The sequence below is a fragment of the Zasmidium cellare genome (assembly GCF_010093935.1).
Source record: "Zasmidium cellare ATCC 36951 unplaced genomic scaffold M409scaffold_45, whole genome shotgun sequence".
Taxonomy (NCBI): Eukaryota; Fungi; Ascomycota; class Dothideomycetes; order Mycosphaerellales; family Mycosphaerellaceae; genus Zasmidium; species Zasmidium cellare.
In genome coordinates, this window is record NW_022986989.1 from 284643 (window position 1) to 308203 (window position 23561).

Below are 23561 nucleotides of genomic sequence, written 5' to 3' on the forward strand. Positions count from 1 at the left end.
CATCCGTGCGATCTAAAGAGTCGGCACTTATCCATCTCGCATTTATCGTGGCGAACGTCCAACAAGTCCAGACCTCTACGCCAGACGCCGCAGTGACGCAGCCTCACCATCCCGGATGCATCCGTGTACTTGCGGTTACCTCCGCGTCCTCAACACTCTTCCATTCGCATTTGTTCGGCGCAATTTCGATGAGTTCTAATTATGTGCTTCTGAGCGATGTCGGCAAGTCGTGATGTAGTATACATCCTTAGCTCACGCACGACTGTCTCCTGGCGCCCTTCTGTCAAGCCGAATTGTGTGGAGTTCTATACCTCGGGGAAATCCGAGAACAAGATGGCACAGCAAAGCGCTTTGAAAGCGATCGGACGCTTTGCGTCTTGTGATGTGAGGCTGTTGCATAAGCAGTCGACTGATTGAAAAGCTGACCTTATTTTCACAGGTCGCCGACGCTTTAGTCAAACTCGGTCATCCATACGGAGGTTACATGCACGGCATCAGGATGTTCTCGCCCGTTGCACAAGGCGGAGATACCAAGATTTTCGGACCTGCTTACACAGTAGGTATTGCTAGCTTTCTTTGAACGCCTGGATGAGGTCTTGCCTCATCGCATCTACTCTCGATTGCTAATTGCTTATTATGCAGGTGCTCATGGTCGACGCAGCGGACAAGAGTTCGCCGACGCCATCGTCGCACTTCGTGGACAACATACCGGATGGTAGCGTGGTAATGATATCTCAGCCTCGCTCACTTTTCACCGCTTGCTGGGGTGGCTTAATGGCTACTCGTGCCCAGAAGCTCGGGGCGAAAGGCATCGTTATCGACGGTAACTTTCGCGATATCAATGAGCATCGCGAGCTAGGCATGCCAGTACGCTTCGTCAAAGTTCCAATTCACGAATAAAGCTTGCTGATATGTTTTTAGATGTTCGCTCGTGCAATAGCTGCCTCAGGGTCTGCATCCTTCACTCGCAGTGCTGCGTTCAATGTGCCAATACACTTCACGTCAGAGACGCAATTGCGGCCGTTGACCATCAAGCCTGGCGATTATATCCTTGCAGATGCCGACGGTGTTGTGGCCGTGCCGCCTGAGAAAGCTGAGGAATGCCTAAAGCTGGTCGAAGAGAGAGCACGCATTGATGAGCAGACTCTGGCCGCTCTGAAGGCTGGTGAGCCTATGGGTCCCGTGATTGCTCGTCTGCGAAAGTAGAAGGCATGGCCCTGCCACCCACTCAGTCCGACAGCCCGGACTAAAACGCTCATGGCCACGATACGCATTTCTAAGTTGAAGGCACGTCGAAGTTCCAAGTTGCGTCAGACGAGCCCGTGGGAACGGCTTGCAGGTTGTCAAATAGATCTGAAAATTGATAGTCGTTCTGCATGAACGACCTCAGCATTTCTTCGATGTCGTTCGGATCCCAGAGCTCAGTGTCCTGGCCAGGCTCATCAAGGCTTGGCGTAAGTGGCAGGGTGGTTTGCGTGGTGGGAACAGGAGGCTCGGTGGTTGATGGAAATAGAAACGTATTGGTGGTTATGTCAACCAGAGATTGAAAGCTTTGGCAGCATCGACGTGCAGGTGTCCACCACGCACCTCCGAGGGTTAGAAGGTTGGTACACAAGCGTAGGTCCTTGGAAATCTGAGAGATCAGCATTGATGATCGAACGTCTGGTGAGGCCCACATGCAGAATATGAGTGTCGTCCCAGCCAAGAAAATGCCATGCGTGACTGGCCAGCTCAAAATCAAGGCCTGGTGCTCGTGCAAAGACCAGTACATGTTCAATCTTTTGACAGCACTGTCAAAGCATCGCTTCAAAGCGGCCGAGTCAGGATGTCGGCAGCTGATCGAAGGTTGATACAGGAGACACATCGCGTATTCGTGTTTGATCTTCAGCTCGGTCTTGAGGGCTAGTGCTCTCTTGTCGATGCTCGTGTCCAATTGTCTCAATGAAGTAAATCTCCATTCGTCCAGTCTAATATGCAAGCTGGATTGTGTCTCCCTGCGCGTTGAGCCTGCCATGGCGGAGGAAGAGAATCGATACAAATGATACTTGATTTCGGAGATCAGCTGTGCCCATTGGAATCGTGCGATCGAGTAGTCCATCAAAGCTTGGTCATCTGCTGAAGCGGTGCTCTCCCCAGAATCGATCATGACGGGGAGAGCCAGTTCTAACGTATCGTCTTGAAAGCCCAATGGTCGTCCCTGGACTGAGCTAATGAACCTATGGTAGGTTGTCAGTGTTGCGGCAAACGTCATTGACTGTATATCATACTCACCTATCCAGGACGTACAGACAGAAGAACACCCTTCGTCGCATCTGCACGTTCTCGAGAGTGAACCGTGATGAGTCTTGAGCGGCACGATGCAGGCCCAAGTCCACAGCGTAGGCCATGCCTAGGTGCAAAAAAACCCACGGATTGCCGCTCTGACCACTGATAAAGCCGTGCAGTATGGAGAGTACTATCAGTTGTACCGACTCGAGTGAAACATCCCCCAGGCTCCGCGACATGAGCTGCACAGCGAGATCTTCATAGGGACGGGGATCAGATCCGAATTTGTGCCTGTGATTCTGTAGATGGGCAGCAGCGGCCAGGATGTAGAGAAGTTGCGCAGCGGCAGTAGTCGGCGAGATCGTCACTGTGTCTTTGCCACCTTTGCCCAGTGCTTGGCCATTGTATTTGAACGCTGGCATGTCCACAGGCCATCCGTTCGGACCAAGGCTGTCTGGGGAAACAACATGTAAAGCAGCGTATAGAGCCGTGACCAAGGAGTAGACACTGGGCTGATGTAAGACCGGATATTCGGGATGATAGTGATGGAAGAACAGTCGAACATGGAGATTGCATTCGTCTTGTGTAGGCAGGACCTATCTCCAATATCAGCACCAGTGAGTAATGAGGCACGAACTACAGACCTTCTGAAGCTTTTTGAGAACAGCGAAATGTCCACGGAAGGAAGCCCCATGACCACTGGATCCCACGCCGTCCTCAATGTCACTACTTTCAGCTGACTCGTCCTGGCCAGTGATTGGATCCTGTGTCTCACGATGGTCTTGCAGCAGATCGGCAAAGAAATGTCCAGACGATGCTCCAAGGTAGTGCGTTCTGGAGTTGCTCACATTCAAGGAGACTAGGCCCAGATCACGGGCCATACGTTTGCCATGCTCGACTGGAGTGCCAGGACTGTCCAGGCCGGCTGCATCCGCTCGACGCTTGGCTGTCGATACTGCAGTCGAAAGAGGCTGCACTGTCTCGGTATGTGCTGCCCCAGGAAGCGATTGTGGAGTTCCTCCTGTGAGATCGACGTCCGGCAGATGTGTTTTCACTATGTTTTCGAGCCACTCAACTCTCGACAATGCATCTGATAAGAGGCTGTGTGGCTCGAACTATCAGTGACCCTCCATCAGGCAGATTGGCATCAGCTCACCCTCTAGGCACTGTTCCAACACTGGCGACCGTGCTCACATCGATGCACTGTACGCCTGCTTTCTCGCATTTGGAACAAGACGGAGCGCTCCCGTCGCACTAGATGCACCGTATAAGCCATGCGCACAAATGGCCAGCGTTCCGCAATGCATGCCTTGATTCTGCGATCGCGGCATCTCTGACACGCGATACGGACTTTGCGTTCACGCGGAGCCGTCGGCGTGTTCATAATTTGCGAGAGTATGGAGTCTTCCTGCTCAGAGTGGGAATCAGGATGAATGGTCTGGAAAGAGAAGGGTGTGATGTTGACATGGAGTGTTCCGGCTGTGCCGGCTGGCGGCAACTCTCTTGACGGAGAGCTCCTTCGATCAACTCCGGCATCGGTCCGCAACGCCTACGAGAATAAGGCTGGCTCTACTGGCTCTCCTGACAACCCTCCAAATCGGCCCCCACCTCCTGCCCGGAACTATATATGCCTCACACGACACTCGCTCCTAGGCCACAGCAACGTCTCTGGACAAAACAATGAACCGGGGGTTAAGGCTTTCTGACTATCAAAGGCTTTAGTAAGAAGAAAGACATCAAGAACGATAATCGAAGTGCGTTGAATTTGTTTAATTTGATCAAATCATAAAGATGTCGTGTTTTGTAGACAACAACTTTTTGAATTTTGTGGTCTTGGTCGCAAGTGGCTGGAGGTGCTGTTTCGCGGCCTGTCAGAGCGGAGCCGCAAGGGCAGCCTGACCCTGCATTTAGAGCCTTTAATAAGCGTTCACTTGTTGTCAACCGCGGGAGGCTACAAGAAAGGAGACGAATAGAGAGTCGACGTACAATTGCTACTAGAGGCCTTTACAAGTTAGCATCGCTGGAGTGGCTACAGGAATCTGCCCGGCAAGGATCGTGATCGCGAGCTTTGCCGAGCCCGAGGCTGAAAGGAAGCAGAGAGTTCGCTGTTGTTCTTTCTCCAAGAGTCTCATCATGACTTGAACGTCTCTATCATTGTGCATGGGTTGGTGCTTCGCTGAGTTGGAATGTTGCGCAGTGTCAGATGACTGCATAAATAGCACCCTTATAGCTGTGTCATGAGGGACGTTCCTTTTGGCCAACCATTTGTTACGCATCCATAGGAGCGCGGCGCATATTGTAGGGCTGTCTCGGAATTCACACACGCAGGATACTTTGGCGTCGAACGAAGGATTTCCGGACGAGGCCAGTCGATTGTGCCCTAGAATGTTATTCAACGTGTTGCTGGCGTTTCAGCTTGTGGTGCCTCGATCTTTACAACAGCATGTTCCGCTCATTTCCCGCCTGCAAGATCAAGTCAAGAACCTCTCCCTTCAGTGTGTTCAATATGGCCGCATCCTTTGGTAGAGATGATCATAAAAGCGTGGAAGACAAAGAGGGTCACCGTGGAGCTACAAGCAATGAAAGCCCTGAACAGGACGCATCAAACGACGTCGAAATGGGTGCGAAAGAGAGGCAAAAGGCAGCAGGTCCCCCAATGCCGCCTCCGCCTGTGGACTCTGGATGGCTATGCTGGCTCCAAGTCGTGGCATCGTTCGCCATGTGGGTGAACTCATGGGGTAAGCTCACAAACATGACATGTACCTCAACTATTGACCTTCGCGATGAATAGGAATTGTCGCTAGCTTCGGAGTGTTCCAAACGTATTACGAGATCACGAACCTTTCGAACAAATCGTCAAGCCAGATTTCCTGGATTGGCAGTATACAAGGATTCTTGTTGTGCTTCGTGGGACCGTTATCAGGGGGCTTGTTTGATGCTGGGTGGTGCAAGGCCCTGGTCATTGCGGGACACTTTCTCGTTGTTTTTGGGCTCATGATGACGAGGTAAGAGTGGATGTGGTTGGTGATTCACTTGACGAGCTCGCTGAACAACATCTAGTATCTGCGAAGAGTATTGGCAGGCTGTGTTGGCACAAGGCATCGTCGTCGGGCTAGGCATCGGCATGCTGTACATTCCCAGCACTGGCATCGTGCCCCAATACTTTGTCAAGAAGCGAGGACCGGCTACCTGCCTCGCAGCTACCGGTAGTGCTGTCGGTAAGACAAGAGCGGTGAGCGTTACATCGTTTTCGCGCTGACAATTAGCAGGCGGCATCATATATCCCATCATCTTCCGCGAGCTCCAGCCTAAAATCGGTTTCGGATGGGCAGTGCGTGTTCAAGCCTTCGTTGCCCTCTTCCTTGGTGTCGTAGCCAGTGCCGTGATCAAGAACAAATCACCTCCTGTCAAACCGAAACAACTGATCGATCCCGAGTTCCGGCGCCACACCCCAATGGTGCTATTCACGGCTGGCGCATTCTTCCTTCTCTTAGGACTCTTCGTTCCAGGGAACTATATCGGTGTATATGGTCTATCATCGGCAGGACTCAGCGAAGACATGGCCTTCTATGTGGTAGCAATCATGCAGGCAGGTAGTGTTGTTGGCAGACTGTGAGCATCATCCACTTCCCGTGAAAACGACGACTTACCTCTTCTCCAGGCTCCCAGCACTATGGGTGGACAAAGTTGGAGCTGTAAACGTACTCGTTCCTGCCATGCTTGCAAGTGGCATCCTCACACTCTGCTGGATTGCGATCAAGAATGAGCCGGGTTTAATCGTATTTGCGATTCTTTTCGGAGCCGGCTTCGGTCTTGTCTTTGCCATGATGCCGCTCTCGGTTGTGATGCTCTTGAAAGGGGATATGAAGAAGTTTGGGACGTATCTTGGGATGGTGATGTTCTTTTCATCCCCGGGGTTGCTGATCGGCAACCCTGTTTCTGGCGCGATCGAAGACGACTCCGATTACACTGGATTGCAGGCGTTTTCTGGTTGCATTATGTTTTTGGCGGCATCACTGTTTCTCGCAGCTCGAGTCTCTGCAGTCGGATGGAAAATTGTTAAGATTTAGATCTTGCGACAACGGCTGCCGCGTGGATTCGTTATCGGACAGACAGCACACTCGGTCTTGGATGTAAGGAGCTCGCCCAGGAAAATCTGGAGCGTACTCACATGCAGCCAGTGCACAACCGATGTTGTATTGTCAGATGACAACATGAACCCTCGGCAAGCCCATTCCTAATGAACATATTGCATTGAGTAGGACGGATTCGCCGTCAGGGAATGGTTCGCGGCGCCTTGTGGTTGGACACCTCTTCGCGATGCACTCGCAACATTTCGAACATGGAGTCCAGGGCGTCATGTCATGATGGGCACATTTTGTTATAACAAAATTTGTAGTGCAGACCGAAGTTCTTCTATACTTATTTCCTCAACATGAACAGACCGTAGTGCGGAACATCGTCGTACGTCGAGAGTTCACCCGCACCCGCACCACCATTATGTTCTTCGCCATACTTGATCGAATTGATCATAAAGTCAGGAGGAACCTGATTCACGCCCCATTGAATCGGTTCGTGAAACTTCGTGAAACCCTGCTCCTCGCGCAGCTGCCTCCCAGACATCCTTCCGCAAATGATGTGTCGAAATCCAGGTCTCCTGCCGGCGTTGCCGAGTGGTAATGATCGTAGACTCCATCAGCGACTTCCTTGTTGATAGTAGTGTATAGCCCGCCAGATGCTATTGGCAAAGGACGTTGCTCACATTCTCGCCGGATATACTCGACAGGGTCGTTGGCCGGTGGCTGCGTATCAGCAACGAGACGGCCTCCTGGCTTCAAATTGAGCAGTACGTTTCGAAACATCTCCAACATCGCCGAACCAGTGGCCGCATAGTTGAGATACCATGCGCCGAATATCACATCAAATGGACCGCCGGGAAATATGGTGGGCGTGTCGCAGTTGGCTTCGATGAATTCTGCATCATCGCTGGCGTTCATGGCTCTTGCCTGCTCTATCATTGCGGAAGATATGTCCACGCCAACGACTTTGCAGGGGCCCCACTTCACGAAGTGACGGGAGTAGAAGCCTGTGCCGCACGCTAGATCCAGAACCGTTGCGTCTTGAATGAATAGCGTTACGAGGGAGCGGACGTTCACCCGCTCGACGATGGGTATTGTCTTCTTGCGAAGCTCATCGTACGGTCCCTGGATGGCGTTGTATTGCGTAGACATCTCGTCGGCATCGATGGAATGGTTCATAAAAAGACTTTGATGAGTAGTTAATGATAGCGGTGTCCACTATGTCGATAGCTAGGCTCGTGCGTGGCGAGAGCAGAGCGGGGCGTCATGCTCCTGCCAAATCGGGAAACCAGCCCGCTGGCGCAAGGCTGTGGGTGTGGAATGGCAAGTCGAACTCTACTTGCATGAGTGTTTTTGCGTCATCTTCTTGGAGCGAACGCAACTGAAATGCAAGATATAGAATTCAAAGCCGAAACCCTTAGTTTAAAAGTGTGAGATTCTGAAAGTTACATCATTTCCCTCGCAGCGGCTGCCTCTTTACGTTCGCACGAGCTGCCTCTTTCCAGATGCTATCGAGCCTCACCGGGAAGCCTAGCTGTCCTACTGTGCCACTCCATAACATCAGATATATACACTAAAAAGGAAGTACTCGAAATTTTTTAAATCTACATCGTTGACTTCACTTTCTTCTCAAAATCATAGCATCCATGCTCCATTGTTAACACTGCTTCTTCGTCAGATCTTCTTGTTTCATCGCCATGAACATGTTCAAATTTCCACTATTGAGCCTCTTGAGCATCGCACACCTGATCTTCGCATCATCACTCTGCAACTCCAACACCTTCCATCCACCACCCAAAAAAGGAGTCCAAATCCTCCAAATCAACGCCAACGAAGTCCACAACCACACACGCTTCTCTCTCGCCCCAGGAACTTCTCCGTCCTCAGGCAAGCTCTACATCATCAACTTCTGCAACATCACCCTAACCTACCAACACCCCGGGTGGAATGACACCGTCAACATAAACGTGTGGCTGCCTCTCTCAGGCTGGAACGGTCGCCTCTGGGCTCTCGGCGGCGGCGGATACAGCGCAAGCTATGGGTCCATCTACCTCGCCCAAGCAGTCGGAAAGGGATTCGCTGCCATAGCCACGGACTCGGGACATCAGGCTTTTGTGCTGCATCAGAACTCTTTGGAGTGGGCGCTTCTCAGATCGGGGAATCTGAATCTTCCGTTGATTGAGGATTTTGGGTATAGGACTCTGGGCGAGCTTGCAGATTTTGGAAAAGCTGTTACTACAGAGTACTATGGTCGACAACCGGATTTATCCTATTTCAATGGGTGTTCTGGTGGAGGACGGCAGGCCATGGCGATAGCGCAGCGACATCCGCAGGCTTTCGACGGGGTCTTGGCGGTGGCGCCGGCGATGTGTAAGTAAATATGTCGTACTCACCATGAAAACAGTTCGATCAAGCTGACAATGCGTGCTGCGTTGTCAGCCTATAACATTCTCGTCCCAGCTGGATACTGGGCCACGCATACGATGCACCAGCTCTGCTACTATCCACCGCCATGCGAGGTCGACGCTTTCACCAGCGAGGCGGTTAAGGCTTGCGATTCTCTAGATGGATTAACAGACAGAATCATATCGGCTCCGACACATTGCCATTTCAAAGCGGCAGATGTCGTGCGCAAAGAGTTTTCTTGCAACGGCACAGCCGGACGTTTCTCAAGCGCTGGAGCGACAGTCGTCCAAGCGGCATGGGATGGGCCTCAGAATGCTGGTCCTGGTGGTTATAGCTGGCCTGGACTGAATCCTGGCGCTGCACTGACGACGTTGTATATTCAGACCAATTGCTCTGCGAACGGCACATGCACAGCGACAACCAACACGCTCTTCTCCAACTGGTACAAATACTTACTGGCCCAGGACCCTAAGTACAACTTGTCGGCAATGACCAACGAGCAATACTTCTCATACATCAGATCGTCCACATCAGACTTCATGTCCACAATAAGTGCAAGCAATCCCGACCTCTCGGCCTTTGCACAGGCAGGCGGAAAACTCCTCAGTTGGCAAGGCACGGCCGACGAGAACACCCCCACTCGACAGACCATCAACTACTACACAGAGGTGTTGAGACTGGATCCACGAGTCGGGGAGTACTACCAATTCTACGAAGCCCCAGGGGTTGGGCATTGCTTTGGCGGCGCGGGACCCGTTCCTAATGGTGCTTTTGATCAGTTGATGGCGTGGGTGGAGAATGAGACTGTACCAGAGGTTCTTTATGCGGGCAATGGGAGCCACCCTCGACCGCTGTGTCCGTATCCTCTGGCTCAGACTTTCGTGGGTAATGACTCGACCGCTGTGTCCGTATCCTCTGGCTCAGACTTTCGTGGGTAATGAGACGGATGGTGGACATAAGTTTGCATGTGTGACGCCTTCGCCGAATGTTTGTAGTTAGCTAGTGCTCTATCTTTATCTTCAGACCGATGAGATGTACAGCATTGGTCGAATGCTGCTTTGTGATTGTACCAGCCTCGTTCCTGTACAGATGTCGCTAAGTGCCCCTTATGGCCAGCGGCCACGTGGGAGTGGATGTCGTATGCCTTCGAATTTAACTGCTCCCGGTCCTACAGGGTTGATGCCACGTCTGTCCGAGTCTCATCATGACAGCCCCAATAACTGCTTGGCGAAAGCCACTTCCTCTGTCGTACCACAAATCAATCCACCTCTCTCGTCACAGTCTTCGATCGGTTTGCTCAAGATATCCTCGCCACTTGTTGGATCGACCGCACTCGCACCCACACACTCCATGATGAGCGCGATTGGGGTGAGTTCGTAGAGACGGCGTAGCTTTGCCTTGCTGGTAGCGGTCACCGGTGACACATAGATTCCGTGGCCTTTCACCAGTGCATGGACAACATCTGGTACAAGTCCACCGCTGTATCGAAGGGTATATTTGCTGCGCATGTAGTGCGTCACTAGCTGGAAGTACTTCTCATCATCTGCAGCAGCCCGCAAGTTTGCTGGTGCGAAGTAGCGAGTCTTGAAGGGGCCTGTGGGCATCTCGACCCTCGGTTGAACGATGGTGCAAGTGGACAGACCGTCCTTCTGGTCGAGGCCAACTTCGAAGCAGGTAGGAGTAATACCTGGGACTCTGATAGCAACGAAAGCAGTAGTGCGAGGCCCATAGACTCCAAGTAGAGATGCGATCTGCTTCTCCGCAGGTACACCACCCAGCGCTGAATCGCCGTCCCAAATGCCTATGATTGTCCCTACAGTCCAGCTTGGCGCAATGATTGAACTTCCATCGAGTGGGTCGAAGGCAAGAGCATATCTCTCAGTGCCTGTGCTCTTTGCCTCCGAGGCTCCTTCTCCCGATGATCGTTCTATAGGGTCTTCTTCGCTGCTGGCCGTGATGATGGAAGAACACTTCGAGATTCCCGCTCCTATGATCTTTTCGGCCAGGACGTCCACATTGAGCTGTTCGTCGCCAAACGCATTCGAGCTTCCAACCGCGGCGACTTGCTGGGAAGATCGCAGCTTCTCGCCAACTTCACTGATGCAGCGGAGCAAGGTAGGCAACACCGACTTGCACAATTCTGGTCGGTTGGCGGAGCTCAGGACACGCTGCACGTGCGAGATCAGATTCTCGTCTTCGATGGACATAGTGATGGCTTGCCGCAAAGCTTTTCGCTGCTGTTTCTGAGTCGGTATGCCAGGTCGGTTGGTACTTGAAGTGATGTAAAGAGCGTAGTTTTATAGAAATCTAGACAAATGAACTGGGTGGTAACTGGCGAGTTGGTGCTTGCAGGGAAGTTTCTCCTTCAATCGGTGCCGTGGTTGGAAAGTCAAAATTTTAAGCTACATAGTTTATAACAAACTTCAAGCATTCAATCATCACGTGATGAAACGGCGATGAGTTCAGCTCATCACAGTAGCCGGTCGGTTAGCTCAGTTGGTTAGAGGTGAGCATGAAACGCCTTCAATCATTAATCAACAACAGCTGATCAATTCCGCAGCGTGGTGCTAATAGGTCAATCAATTGATTCTGTCAACGCCAAGGTCGCGAGTTCGACGTAAGTTTCAGAGACATTCTTGGATCATGTAACAAAATTAACAGTCCTTCAGCCTCGTACTGACCAAACTTCCATCTTTTTTGCTCTTTCGAAGACTTCGACTTCGCTTTTGTGTGGCCCACTATTTTTGTGCCAGCCACAGCCCTTGGCAAATTGGCCGATTTCGGCGACTGCCCCAGACACAAAAGGAAGCTCTCTCCCTCGCCTTCCTTTCCAAAGCTTCGCCGGACCTTTAAAGGAGTCACCGATAGGCCAATGCCGCTTGGTGGCGGCTTTACCACGACCGCGATGGTAGCTCATAAAACTCGTCTTCTCGAAAAGCGAAAGTTCCAAAGGTAATACTGCAGCATCTTTTCCTTGACATCCGATCCAATTTTGCATCGATCACGATGGGTTCAATACAGAAGAGCAGAGTCCTGATCGTGGGGACCGGCGGAGTTGGCACAATGGCAGCATATGCATTGGAGACTGGCGGCAAAGCAGACGTGACTGCGATATGCCGCTCCAATTACGACGCAGTGACGAAGAACGGCTTCAGCATCGACTCGCTCGAGCACGGCAACGGCATCACTGGTTTCAAGCCATCGCACATCCTCAATGCGGTACCCAAAGTAGCAGAAGAGAAGCTGGAGCCCTTCGAATATGTCGTCGTCACAACCAAGAATATTCCGGATGTCAGGCCAAGTGTTTTGGATATCATTTCACCCGCAATCACCGCAGGAGTCACGACGGTCGTAATGCTTCAGAATGGCCTGAACATCGAGAAGCCCATCATGAAGGCGTTCCCGGACAACGTTGTCCTTTCTGGCATTTCTTTCATCGGCGCCACAGAGACTTCTCTCGGCGTGATACGGCACGATGACAACGATTCCGTAAAACTTGGACCCTTTCCAGATCAAGCTGTCTCGCCTGAACGAGCAGAAAAGGCAGCGAAGCGATTCATCGATCTATACACAGCGTGTGGAAAAGTGGAATGGGCGTATGATGAGGACGTCAAATTCACTCGTTGGAGGAAGCTAGTTTACAACTCTTCGTACAACTCCGTTGCAGCAGTTCTAGGAATGGACACGGCTCGAATGCGAATGAGCCAGATTGTCATCGACGATCTCGTACGACCGGCGATGAAAGAAATCATCACGATTGCGAAAGCCGTGGGAGTGGAGTTGCCTGAAGGCATTGACGACAAATTGATACGAACGGATCCTACAGACACGGCCTTTGTGCCCAGTATGGGCCAAGATGCCGCAAAGGTGAGCTGATAGCGAGTATGAGCCTCGCGGATGCTGACGACGGTTTCTAGGGAAACTACATCGAGATGGAGAACATCGTGGGAGAGCCAGTACGAGAAGCGGAGAACGCAGGTGTTTCAGCACCGACGTTGCGAACAATATACGGCTTCTTGAGAGGAATTCAGCTCAAGACGAAGGAGAAGAAGGGGCTTTGGCAGCCCAAATTTGAGGATGGAAATCCATACGCTTGATCAAATATTGTCAACGACTGATCAACGAGGGTGCTGGATCTTGTGATACCCTCCTCAAATACTCATGGCAACCTACTAACATTCACTCATCGTTCGTCTCACGCCCATACCTGCCGAATGCGGCCACTAGTGGGGCAGCGGAATCTCACCCGTGACGGCATTTGGCGGCATAGTACCGCACGTGGAGGGGTATCATGCAAGTTGCGAGCTCCTGTGCGGGGCCTTGCTTCAGACAACAATGGCCGAATCCATTTGCCGGTCTGTCAACAAGACGATTCGACGTAAGCTGAGACAACGAAAGAACCTTGAGCTTATGGGGCTTCGATTCTGCTTCTCTTCCTCACTTCTCGCTTCAAACTCGAGGACAGCCTGCTACTGATAATCTGAGTGAAGAAAGCTACAACGCCAAAGACGAGGAACGATTTGAACAACATGTATACAGCTTCATTCGCCTTCTTCGAGGCACTATGGGAGGTCCATCTCTCCAGACCGATATCGAATCGTCTTCAACATGACTAACATGACCTCTCCCAGGCCGGCGTCACTCACTGCTTTGTCAATCTCGGCAGCGACCACCCGTCCATCATCGAAGCCATGGTCAAAACCCAAAACGAGAAGAAAGGCGCCCTGAGAATAATAACCTGCCCGAACGAAATGGTAGCCCTCTCCATGGCAGATGGCTACGCTCGACTCACCAACAAACCACAATGCGTAATCATCCATGTGGACGTAGGAACGCAAGGACTCGGAGCAGCGGTACACAACGCCTCGTGCGGTCGAGCACCCGTACTGATTTTCGCTGGTCTGTCGCCGTATACGATCGAGGGGGAGTATAGGGGCAGTCGAACAGAGTATATCCACTGGATTCAGGATGTGCCGGATCAGAAGAGCATCGTGAGTCAGTACTGCAGATACACAGGGGAGATCAAGAGAGGCAAGAACGTGAAGCAGTTGGTGAATCGGGCGCTGAGTTTTGCGACGAGTGAGCCGAGGGGACCGGTGTACCTTTGTGGTGCGAGGGAGGCGATGGAGGAGGATATCGAGCCGTATAGCCTGCAGCAGGAGCATTGGACGGCGGCTGAGTTGGGTGGGTTGAATAAGAGGCAGTTGCAGCAGGTATCTGAAGCCTTGGTCAATGCACAGGAACCGCTGCTGGTCACTGGATACTCTGGGAGAAACCACGCTTGTGTGGATGCTCTGGTAGAGCTAGCGGACACGATCAAAGGCCTCCGAGTGCTGGACACCGGCGGCAGCGACATGTGTTTCCCAGCAGACCATCCAGCCTGGCTCGGCCTCCGCTACGGCATGGAAGAGAGCATCCGCGCCGCCGATGTGATTCTCGTCGTCGACTGCGACGTCCCGTGGATCCCAACACAATGCCGACCGAGCAAAGACGCCAAAATCTTCCACCTCGACGTCGACCCCCTGAAACAGCAAATGCCCGTTCACTACATCAACGCCATAGCCCGCTACCGCGCCGACGCAGAGACCTCCATTAGTGAAATCACCGCACACGTCAAATCTACCTTCAACGAGAAACTCACCTCCCAAGCCTTCACAGACCGCTGGAACAAGCTCCGCGAAAACCACACAAAACGCCTCGAAACCATCTCCTCGCAAGCCATCGCCAGCAAGGAGGGCTACTTCGGCACCCCTTACCTCATCTCCGAAGTCCGCAAAGCCTGCCCTCAAGACACGATCTGGGCCATCGAAGCCGTGACCAACACGCCCTTCGTCGCCGACCAGATCCAAGCGACCATTCCCGGATCCTGGATCAACTGCGGCGGCGGTGGACTCGGCTGGTCAGGAGGTGGTGCGTTGGGGATCAAGCTAGCGACGGATTTCGAAGCTGGCGGGACGAACAAAGGGAAATTCGTATGTCAGATCGTCGGAGATGGGACGTATCTCTTCAGCGTGCCGGGCAGCGTCTACTGGATCGCACAGAGATATAACATCCCTGTCCTGACGATCGTGCTCAACAACAAAGGCTGGAACGCCCCGAGAAAATCTCTCGAGCTTGTACATCCGCACGGAGCAGGCTCGAAGGTCAGTAATGAGGAATTGAACATCTCGTTTGCGCCTACGCCGGATTACGCGGGGATTGCGAAGGCGGCGAGCGGTGGGAAGGCTTGGGCTGGATATGCTGGGATCGTGGAAGATCTAAAGAAGAAGTTGCCAGAGGCGGTGGCGGCGGTGAAGAGCGGTGTTTGTGCGGTGTTGGATGCGCATCTTGATGGGCCTCAGGGGAAGTTCCCTGGAGAGAAGGCTGCGCTTGTGGGCTAAGGGGTTTGGGTTAGATGTTGAATCAGACAATTGATCAGTCTACATCGCTGGGGAGACCTCATGCCATGTACCTGAAGTCTGGGTGTCTAAATGTAAGTCAGCTTTTTACATTGAACTTTGGAAGCCTGGTTGTACTCACCTATACCCCAAATCCCTGATCTCCTCCTCACTTAGCCCAACCAACCTTCCATCCCTGCCACCTTTCGACCGCACTTTATTCTCCCACAGACAGTACAAGATCCCTCCAATCGCCAACATCAGTACAAGAACCTGCGCAACAAGATTGATCGTATGCCCAATAGGATAGTCAGGCCCATCGCTCGCCAGATAGGTCCACGTAGCGACAATACCACCGATCGTCCCCAGCGTCACGATCCATCCCCCAGAAACGGCTCTCACAGCAGGTCCAGCAGCATTGTTCAGACCCCACGATAAGAAGCCAGGACCACCAGGGAAGGCTCCCAGAGCGCAGAGATATACTGCTCCGTAACGTACGTCCGCGTCGTTATTCCAGCGAAGCAAAGCGAATCCCGTGATGCCGAGGAAGGTGAAGCCTGCGAGATAGAGTCCGCGCTGGCGGGTCTTGTCGCTGATGAAAGCGATTAAGATTGCTATCGCTGAGGCGGAGACGTAGACTGGGACGGAGTAGAGTTGTGCGCGGGTGGCGTCCCGCCTAGGTCGCGAAGGACGGTTGGCATGAATACTGAGAGGCCTTGGACGGTGACTATGGGGAGAGATCAGGATATGGTCTTGTGAAAGGGGTTTCTGGCTTACTGTTGATGCAGAAGAATCCTCCGGCACAGACGTAGTTGTTGATATTAAACAGAGCACGCTTGATATGTCGTGCTTTGACCTGCTCGTTCGCGCTCGCCTTGTGTTCGATACGCAGTCTCTCCGAGGCAATAAACCTCTCCCTTTCAGTCAAGATTTTCGAAGTCTCCGGGCTTTGAGGCAGAATCAGTGGCGCCAGACCGCCGAGGATCATTGTGAGAAGACCCTCGAAGAAGAACTACACCGATTCAAGATCAGCGGACCGTGACAAAAAGTCTCGAAGCTTATTGTTAAAGACTCACAATATTCCTCCAAGTATGAATCGGCGCAGCAGAAGTCCCCCATTCAGGGACCCGACTCAATCCAGCCGCGAGAAGACCTCCGAAAGCCCCAGCCATAGATGCAGCACTGACATAGATGCCCACGCGGAAGTACAGCTCCTTCCTCTTGTAGAAGCTAGACAAGAAGAAGGCAATACCAGGCATGGTGCCGCCCTCGAAGACCCCGAGAAAGGCACGGGCTACGCATAGCTGGTTGAAGGTCTTCACGAAGGAAGTGCAGAGGCTGACGAAGCCGAAGCCGACCACCTGAGGAATCTTTAGTGCTATCGATAGGGAGTGAGTGATGGTTGTGACTTACGAGCATGGGAATATAGAATCTCGGACCGACTCTCTTCAGGATGATGTTGCTTGGGACTTCCACCAAGAGGTAGATGATGTAGAAGACGGAGAGCGCCCAGTTGAATCGGTATCCGACCAGGTTGAGGTCCTCTGCCATGCCTTGAATTCTCGCATTTCCTATGTTCGCCCTGGAACCTATTTGTCAGTCTTGTTCCGTGTCATCAACGACCACAACTCCGACTAACCGGTCAAGGAAGCTTGGGGGGAAGAGGATGTTAGCGATCTTGCTCGTCAAATCTCGATAATCTTGCATACCACATGAGGTAAAGAACCGTAACCATAGGCACAATCTGCCAGTCCAACTTCCTCCTCACCCGCGTCTCCTCCTCTTCCGTCCATGTCACCTCCGCTTCAGTCGCAAGCCCCGTCTTGGTGTCGACAACGTCGACATGTTCAGGCATAGCAGTCTTCTCCTCAGCCATAACCTTTCTCCTCAAATCAAAAATTGAAGAAACCAAAAATTTGGAAAAGATCAGACAGCACCTCACCCAACCTCCCAGGTTCTCCAAACGCTCCCTTTGCCTACTTTATGCATCCACGCTAACCACACCCGAGGGACGACCACGAGTGTGGCAGAGTCCACACGGCAATCAATTCGACGCTATTTCAGAGCGGGCCAAGACCTGTCGCGGGTGTCAAGTTGGAGTACAAGACCGGGTTGACACGAGTTCCAGCCAGTCGAGGCGACACGAGACGTGGCTGGGGCTTGCATGCCAATGCTTGGAGGTGAGGCACGGATGCGGAGGTTGGTGTTCGCGTAGAGACCCCGGTAGTTGTGGGGATTTTGTTAGAGGGAGAATTGCCGTGGTTTTTGGGAGCTGGAACATGTCGGCGAGACCAAGACATCGCTGGGTATGACGACTTGTCTACACCGTTGCTGATGACTCTCTGAGTCCTTCCGTCGTCTGCCATCTTCAGCCAGTCTGTATGATGTGGTGAAAATAAGCACTTCAATGGTGAACTTGCAGCTATCTCAGCAGATAGGGTGTGGATTTGATTTTTGAAGACAGACACTCACTGACAGTAGTCAGACCGAAGTCGTCTAATCTCGCTCTTGGAAGTTCCTTCAACGAAGAGTAAAGTATGACAAGAACTTTAACAAGGATTCTTCCGTCTTGCTTCACTGCAACGCCAACACTTCCTTACAGACAATGCTACCAACCAGACCATGTAGCAAGCGATACACCGGAGAATGAAAGTTAAAAGAGGTAATGGAGGCCAGTAGCAGTAACTTGAGGAGGTGAGATTTTGGAGTAATTCATTCGCTAAATTTGTAAAAGGGGAAGCACTGTTGAGTACGCTGACGATTAGACGTTCTTTCGCCACTCTAAACCTAACAATTTTCCGTGGACATTTGAGGTCACACAATGCAATAGCTAACGAATTCCAAGTCTCTTCCTCGAGCTTGAATGAAGAAAGCAAAAGATCAGGCTTCGTTGGGTCGAACCGTAGGTGATGAGCAGAAAGGCTGTCGTATACGTCGTGGAAAGAACAATGGTGACAATTGGAGATGAAGTGTTGAAGACTGACCAAGAGAGATTTCTAGAGTCATGATTCTTCCAAAATCACTAAAGAAAGAAAAGTGGTATGCAGGATCTAGAGTTCGGGTCGAGCATTCGGCCTCGTCATGCAGCCGATCGGCTCTCGAACTGTGACTAACCAAGCACTTCACCAAATATCTATCGAAACTTCACTCCTCACTCCAGGCAAAAACCCAATCTCTACAATGACCAAAGCACTAATCTACGGCACCGGCTCAATAGGATCTGTATATGGATACATTCTGCACAAGGCCGGGGTTGACGTCACAGCCATATGCCGCAGCAACTACGAGGCCGTCAGCAAGAACGGCATAACAATCCACTCGGCGCTCTGGGGCGATGTTCACTATCGGCCCCATGTAGCTCGGTCTGTGGAGGAGAGCAGCTCTCATTGCCCATTCGATTTCATCCTCGTTTGCACCAAGGCCTTTGGTGGCCGGGAAACCGCTCTTGCACTTCAGCAAGTCGTCTCGCCGGATACAGCTATTGTCGTTGCTCAGAACGGGATTGAGGTGGAGAAAGAATACCACCAACTATTTCCCCAGAACACCATTATATCCGGCGTCGTCTGGCTCCCAGCCAGTCCCGTCGAGCCAGGTGTGGTGAAAATGGGCGCGATGGAACGCATAGAGATGGGCACATATCCAGCTCATGTTGGATCACAAGTCAAAGTCGAACAATTAGCCTCCCTCTGGACCTTGGGCGGCGGCACGCCGATAGTGCATCAAGACATCCAGGCAAAGCGATGGGAGAAACTCGCGGTCAACTGTGCGTTCAACCCCATGGGTGCGTTGAGTCGGTGCGATGGGGCGAATCTGCTTTTGTCGAGTGAGATGGCAGATGAGACTGTGATGGGAGTTTTGCGGGAAGTAAGCAGTGTCGCTGCTGCCGTGGGGTATGAACCTAGTGAGCGATTTGTGGAGGAGAATATGGCCTGCCATCGTGCGAGCAAACAGACAGGGGGCAAGGAGCAGAGTATGCTCGTCGATGTGAAGGCTGGCCGACCGCTTGAAGTCGAGGCGATCTTTGGGAACACCGTTCGGATTGCGAAGGAGCATGGCGTTCAGGTGCCTCGCCTTGAGATGTTGTTCTGTTTAGCACAGGCGTTGAACTTTTCGATTCAAAGGCCTCCGGGACGGTGGAAGCCGCTGATGAGCTAGCTGCTCTATATGAAAACCTAACAAAAATAAACAATTAGGTACTTGTGGGTGAAGATCTTTTACAGGGCTCTTATGCACCCCATAGATGCAGTCTGCGCACACAATAGGGCACGAGAGGGTATACTATTGCCCACCACGACAGCCGCGCCAAGGCAAGGCTGAGAATTGAATGCAGCTCTTTGTAGGGGCGAGCTACTCAATTCCGAGTGGCATGGTGTTGCAACACATGTAAGGGGTTATTCAAAGAAACAGTAGGGAAGGAGGTACCACTTCCACCGTCGGGAGAAACATGCCACCCCCGAGCATCAATCCCAATCCTATTGCCTACCCTCTCGATCCTTCCCCCATCCCCGAAAGCCTCTCAATCGCCAACTCCAGCAATTGCAACCTCTCCGCAAGTGAGAACTCAAAAGTCTCGATGCTGTGAAAGTGTCCAAAAAGAACACAGTAGGCCAGTTCCTCCGATGAGTCGGTTCCGTCGACATATCGATCATCGTCCTCGTCATTCTTTCCATTTCCGTGGTGGTGGTTGTGCGGCTTAGGGGCATGTTCGGATTCGCCGGACGTCTCCTCAAATCTGACGCATTTTGGAACCTCTGGTTTGCTTTGCGAGGGGCCCATGGCGTCGATATTTGCTGAGCGTGTTCATGGAGACTGCGTCTTCGGGGTCGCTGCTTTTCAGCGGCCTTATGGCCGTCCGGAATTCGTGAACAGCGCAAAGCTGCCAGTCGCTTCAGATCAGATCCAGTGACTACCGACTCATCGCCAGAATGGAGTCTTCACAACCACCAGCCAGTGAGTCCTACTCTTCACGCTTCCATCAGAGAACTCCAGGGAAGATCTTCTCCCTATTCCTCTCCAACCAAACCTCCTCATGCGCCGCAATCAACTCACACTCCTCACCCGTGAGTCGATCGAACTCCCTCAACCGTCGAATACTCTCCCCCGCCAGCTCCTTATCAACATGAATACAAATCGTCTCCCCACCAGCCCCCTCCCACGTCCCAATCTCCTTCTCCCCCGTCAACAACCTCCGATCATGGAACGCATCCCCACAGAGCAGAACCCATCGCTCCTTCATCCTACACAGCAAATTCACATGGCCCGGTAAATGCCCCGGCGTATCGATCACATACACCGATCCATCTCCAAAAAGATCCAGCGTCGCGGGAAAGGGGCCTAAAGGTTTCCATCCCTCGGGATCGGAGAGCTCAGCGGTTCGTTCAGAGGGCAAAGTATCCGGGACGAAATGCTGATGGCTCGCCGTGCCGCCTAGTCCATACTTAAGCACGTCCAAGGCGCCGTGACCGACGCGGAAGAGGGCGTTGGGGAAATCCTCAGGATCCCCGTGGTGGTCATAATGCACATGACTCAAAATCACCAAATCCACCTCGCCCGGCTCCATTCCTCCCTCCCGCAACTGCGCCGCGACGCCCGGCTCGAGTTGGAACGGCGCGCGGCCGTCGATGTGTTTCTGCAGGACTTGTGGGTAGCGGGATTGGGATTTGCGGAGGCCGAGGTCGAACATTAGGTGGAAGGGTTTTTTGGTGCTGTTGGAGGAGAAGGCTTCCGTTCCTGGGTGCGTGATGAGGAAGGTTAGGGAGGGGACGGTTCGTTTGGCGGAGGGGTCTGCTACTGGGTGGATGAAGAAGTGGTCGGCGAGGGTGATGAAGCCGCCTGGGATTGGGGAGACGGTTACGTAGGGTTGGTTTGGGGTGGGTGGTGGGAGGGGGGAGGTCATGTTGGTTGTTTTATGTAATTTTGTGGTTGTCGTTGTTGTTGATGATAGGGACCTTGATGGTGAGTTCTCGATCCGGTGAACATGTTCCCTGTCGTTCCTTCATGGCTATTGCTTCGGCCATCAAGCCGGATCCCCCTCCTCCTCCCCGCAACAGCATCGCCATTGTCCTGTACAGCTCACCTCAGCGATGACGCTGTATCGAGAGCTTCTCCACAACGAACAACGAAGCTCAATGATCTCGCTTCCGAAGTCGCAGAAGCATCATCGTAGCTAGAGCTCTTCAGAGCTATCTCGACCAGATCACTCGCAATTACGTCCTTGATCCATACCAGCTCCTCGAAGTACGTTCTTTCGTCTGTTCTCAAGAAAAACTGTTAGCCCAATCTCCCATTCTTCAGCAGTCCACTGTCCGTGTAACCATACCTCCCAACCGCTCCCCAGCCCAAACTCCACAATGGTCGTCGAATACAGTCCCGAAGAAATCAAAAAAGCCCACGAGGTCCTCTACAATGAAGGCATCAAAATGCGCTACCAAGTCGCCGGCAAAGAATACGTCGACGCCGCCCTAGCCAACGCAAAGAACCCCTTCGCAATCGCCATGCAAGAAGTATCAATTTCCCTCCCATTCCTCCCTTCCATCGTCTCCTAACTTTTACTTCCTCGCAGTACGTCTCCGAATCCTGCTGGGGCTCCATCTGGACGCGCCCCGGCCTCCCCCTAAAAGTCCGCTCCTTCCTCAACATCGCCATGCTCTGCAACCAGAACCGCTCGACCGAGCTCGCCACGCACGTCAAAGGCGCGCTGAACAACGGCGCGAGCGAAGAGGAGATCCGCGAGGTGATTTTGCAGGCGAGCTGTTACTGTGGGATGCCCGCCGGGATTGAAGGGTTTCGGGTGGCGTGGAAGGCCGTGCAGGAGTGGCAGGAGCAGAAGAAGAGGGAGGGGACGAGTGTGGGCGAGCATACGGATGTTGGGGTTGCGGAGAGGGTTAAGGGGGATGATTAGGATGGGAAAGGTGGTAGACGAGTGCTACGTACCGTGCTATCTTCTTGCGTGGGGGATGTTGATTTGACGATGCAAAAGAGAACGCCGTATTCCTGCCCATTCGTTCGTATCCATATCCATATCTCGAGCGCCAGGCTTCAGCGATGGAGCGTAAAGCATACAGCTGATGTCCATATAATCCCGTCAAGTATTCCGTCTACTGCTCATCCCTCGCCTTCCTGTACTCCGTCTCTTGATCCACCTGAATCTCCTCAACATTCTTAGCGACATCCTCCAAAATCTCCGCCGCACGCTGATGGTACTCAGCCTGCGCCTTGACAAGCTCCACAAGGTTCCTGAGCGGCTCGGGGGTATCCAAAACGTTCCTCATGACGCTCGTCGCCTCGTCCACCTTCTCCACGAACTGGTCCTCAGCCTGCTCAATCGCATGGCGCTGCTGCTCGGTGTATGCCTCCTCGTGCTTGCCACCAGCCGCAGCGCGCGACTTGACCGCGTCGAGGTTCAGCCGGGCATTCTGCACCGCGGTCCTGGCCTTGTCGGCGGCTTTGATGGACTGGTTGAGTGTGGTGCTCCAGCCCGCGAGGAACTTGCCCTGGATCTTCTCATCTTGATCCAGACGGGCCTCGCCGACTTTCTCTTCTGCGATGGCGAACTTCTCGAGGCCTTGGGCGAGCGGGTCGGGCTCAGTGGAGCCTTGAGGAGTGGCGGTCGAAATGTTCTGGGAGCCGGCCAAGCAGGCGCGAGCGATGGCGTGAGAGAAGGTCTTCGGCTGGGGTTTGGCGGAAGGAGGGGCTGTGAAGGCGGCCTGGGCCTCGCTGGCGGAGGAGGCTTTGGAGAGGAGGTTCACCTAGAAACACATCTTATCAGTACCCCAATGCTGCCTCGGAGGACTCGACCACAACACACCTTATCGCTGATACTCCTCCCCAAGTCCTGGAAGCTCTCTCTGATGTTCGGCGGATAGTCGTAAGCCTCATTGGAGTACTGACTCGTCGCAGCCAGCAGCTTCTGGTGCGTCTGCTTCAGCGCATCGATGCGAGTCTCGAGCTCGACATAGTCGTGCGGCAGCTCCGTCTTCTCGCCAGCATTGCCCGTCTGCTCCCGGAACCACTGCGAGCTGCGATTCGCAAAGGGCGTGACCGATGACGAGACGCTGTTGGTGAAAGCCCTGAACTTGTCCATGCTGGAGGTCGGAGTGGGAGCGGTGGTAGAGGTGGGTGATTGAGAGTGAGATTGAGACTGGAAGGCTTCGGCTTCTGCTTGTTGCGCCGCCACAATGTCGATGAATGCAAATCGCAGAGGAGTCGCGGGTGGAATTCGCGAGGGTCGACTGTCTTTGTGTTTGCTGGAGCTGTTTCGCGTTGAGCGATTTGGCTTTGGCTGGCGGAAAGTGAAGCCTGGAACTGACGGCAGGCCGCACCTAACAATATCTTAACCTATATGACCTAGGCAGGTGCTCGATTAACCCTTAATCCTTGTTATTAGATAGACCTTACTTCACTTCTCGCTTCACTTAAACCTCTTCTTTACTGA

The 23561-nt window shown here is 52.8% G+C and overlaps 13 protein-coding genes across 13 annotated transcripts; 7 read left to right on the plus strand and 6 right to left on the minus strand.

Annotated features, from left to right (window-relative positions):
• Positions 1–333: 333 nt before the first annotated feature.
• Positions 334–1206, plus strand: M409DRAFT_70191 (uncharacterized protein; the record flags this gene model as incomplete). Its single annotated transcript, XM_033818619.1, has 4 exons — positions 334–384; positions 440–556; positions 643–867; positions 922–1206. The coding sequence occupies 4 exons, from the start codon at positions 334–336 to the stop codon at positions 1204–1206; spliced, it is 678 nt and encodes a 225-aa protein (XP_033661793.1).
• Positions 1207–1276: 70 nt separating this feature from the next.
• M409DRAFT_28783 (uncharacterized protein) lies at positions 1277–3596 on the minus strand (the record flags this gene model as incomplete). Its single annotated transcript, XM_033809181.1, has 4 exons — positions 1277–2216; positions 2272–2861; positions 2910–3366; positions 3460–3596. The coding sequence occupies 4 exons, from the start codon at positions 3594–3596 to the stop codon at positions 1277–1279; spliced, it is 2124 nt and encodes a 707-aa protein (XP_033661794.1).
• Positions 3597–4921: 1325 nt separating this feature from the next.
• Positions 4922–6335, plus strand: M409DRAFT_37664 (uncharacterized protein; the record flags this gene model as incomplete). The annotated part of the gene is made up of 5 exons (XM_033810776.1): positions 4922–5003; positions 5057–5270; positions 5326–5483; positions 5532–5877; positions 5927–6335. The coding sequence occupies 5 exons, from the start codon at positions 4922–4924 to the stop codon at positions 6333–6335; spliced, it is 1209 nt and encodes a 402-aa protein (XP_033661795.1).
• Positions 6336–6818: 483 nt separating this feature from the next.
• On the minus strand, positions 6819–7496 carry M409DRAFT_59687 (uncharacterized protein; the record flags this gene model as incomplete). The annotated part of the gene is made up of 1 exon (XM_033814263.1): positions 6819–7496. The coding sequence occupies one exon, from the start codon at positions 7494–7496 to the stop codon at positions 6819–6821; it is 678 nt and encodes a 225-aa protein (XP_033661796.1).
• Positions 7497–7610: 114 nt separating this feature from the next.
• On the plus strand, positions 7611–9688 carry M409DRAFT_70193 (uncharacterized protein; the record flags this gene model as incomplete). The annotated part of the gene is made up of 3 exons (XM_033818620.1): positions 7611–7653; positions 8232–8714; positions 8784–9688. 3 exons carry the CDS (start codon positions 7611–7613, stop codon positions 9686–9688), a joined length of 1431 nt encoding a protein of 476 aa, XP_033661797.1.
• Positions 9689–9952: 264 nt separating this feature from the next.
• On the minus strand, positions 9953–10957 carry M409DRAFT_37670 (uncharacterized protein; the record flags this gene model as incomplete). The annotated part of the gene is made up of 1 exon (XM_033810780.1): positions 9953–10957. One exon carries the CDS (start codon positions 10955–10957, stop codon positions 9953–9955), a length of 1005 nt encoding a protein of 334 aa, XP_033661798.1.
• A 799-nt stretch (positions 10958–11756) lies between these two features.
• M409DRAFT_70195 (uncharacterized protein) lies at positions 11757–12847 on the plus strand (the record flags this gene model as incomplete). Its single annotated transcript, XM_033818621.1, has 2 exons — positions 11757–12617; positions 12668–12847. 2 exons carry the CDS (start codon positions 11757–11759, stop codon positions 12845–12847), a joined length of 1041 nt encoding a protein of 346 aa, XP_033661799.1.
• Positions 12848–13279: 432 nt separating this feature from the next.
• M409DRAFT_28789 (uncharacterized protein) lies at positions 13280–15130 on the plus strand (the record flags this gene model as incomplete). Its single annotated transcript, XM_033809182.1, has 2 exons — positions 13280–13321; positions 13382–15130. The coding sequence occupies 2 exons, from the start codon at positions 13280–13282 to the stop codon at positions 15128–15130; spliced, it is 1791 nt and encodes a 596-aa protein (XP_033661800.1).
• Positions 15131–15188: 58 nt separating this feature from the next.
• On the minus strand, positions 15189–17003 carry M409DRAFT_28790 (uncharacterized protein; the record flags this gene model as incomplete). The annotated part of the gene is made up of 7 exons (XM_033809183.1): positions 15189–15216; positions 15270–15765; positions 15905–16139; positions 16204–16488; positions 16541–16709; positions 16767–16778; positions 16837–17003. The coding sequence occupies 7 exons, from the start codon at positions 17001–17003 to the stop codon at positions 15189–15191; spliced, it is 1392 nt and encodes a 463-aa protein (XP_033661801.1).
• Positions 17004–18307: 1304 nt separating this feature from the next.
• Positions 18308–19282, plus strand: M409DRAFT_37666 (uncharacterized protein; the record flags this gene model as incomplete). The annotated part of the gene is made up of 1 exon (XM_033810777.1): positions 18308–19282. One exon carries the CDS (start codon positions 18308–18310, stop codon positions 19280–19282), a length of 975 nt encoding a protein of 324 aa, XP_033661802.1.
• An 820-nt stretch (positions 19283–20102) lies between these two features.
• M409DRAFT_59693 (uncharacterized protein) lies at positions 20103–21023 on the minus strand (the record flags this gene model as incomplete). The annotated part of the gene is made up of 1 exon (XM_033814264.1): positions 20103–21023. The coding sequence occupies one exon, from the start codon at positions 21021–21023 to the stop codon at positions 20103–20105; it is 921 nt and encodes a 306-aa protein (XP_033661803.1).
• Positions 21024–21477: 454 nt separating this feature from the next.
• On the plus strand, positions 21478–22028 carry M409DRAFT_70200 (uncharacterized protein; the record flags this gene model as incomplete). The annotated part of the gene is made up of 2 exons (XM_033818622.1): positions 21478–21630; positions 21690–22028. 2 exons carry the CDS (start codon positions 21478–21480, stop codon positions 22026–22028), a joined length of 492 nt encoding a protein of 163 aa, XP_033661804.1.
• A 196-nt stretch (positions 22029–22224) lies between these two features.
• On the minus strand, positions 22225–23210 carry M409DRAFT_59694 (uncharacterized protein; the record flags this gene model as incomplete). The annotated part of the gene is made up of 2 exons (XM_033814265.1): positions 22225–22875; positions 22935–23210. The coding sequence occupies 2 exons, from the start codon at positions 23208–23210 to the stop codon at positions 22225–22227; spliced, it is 927 nt and encodes a 308-aa protein (XP_033661805.1).
• Positions 23211–23561: the final 351 nt, after the last annotated feature.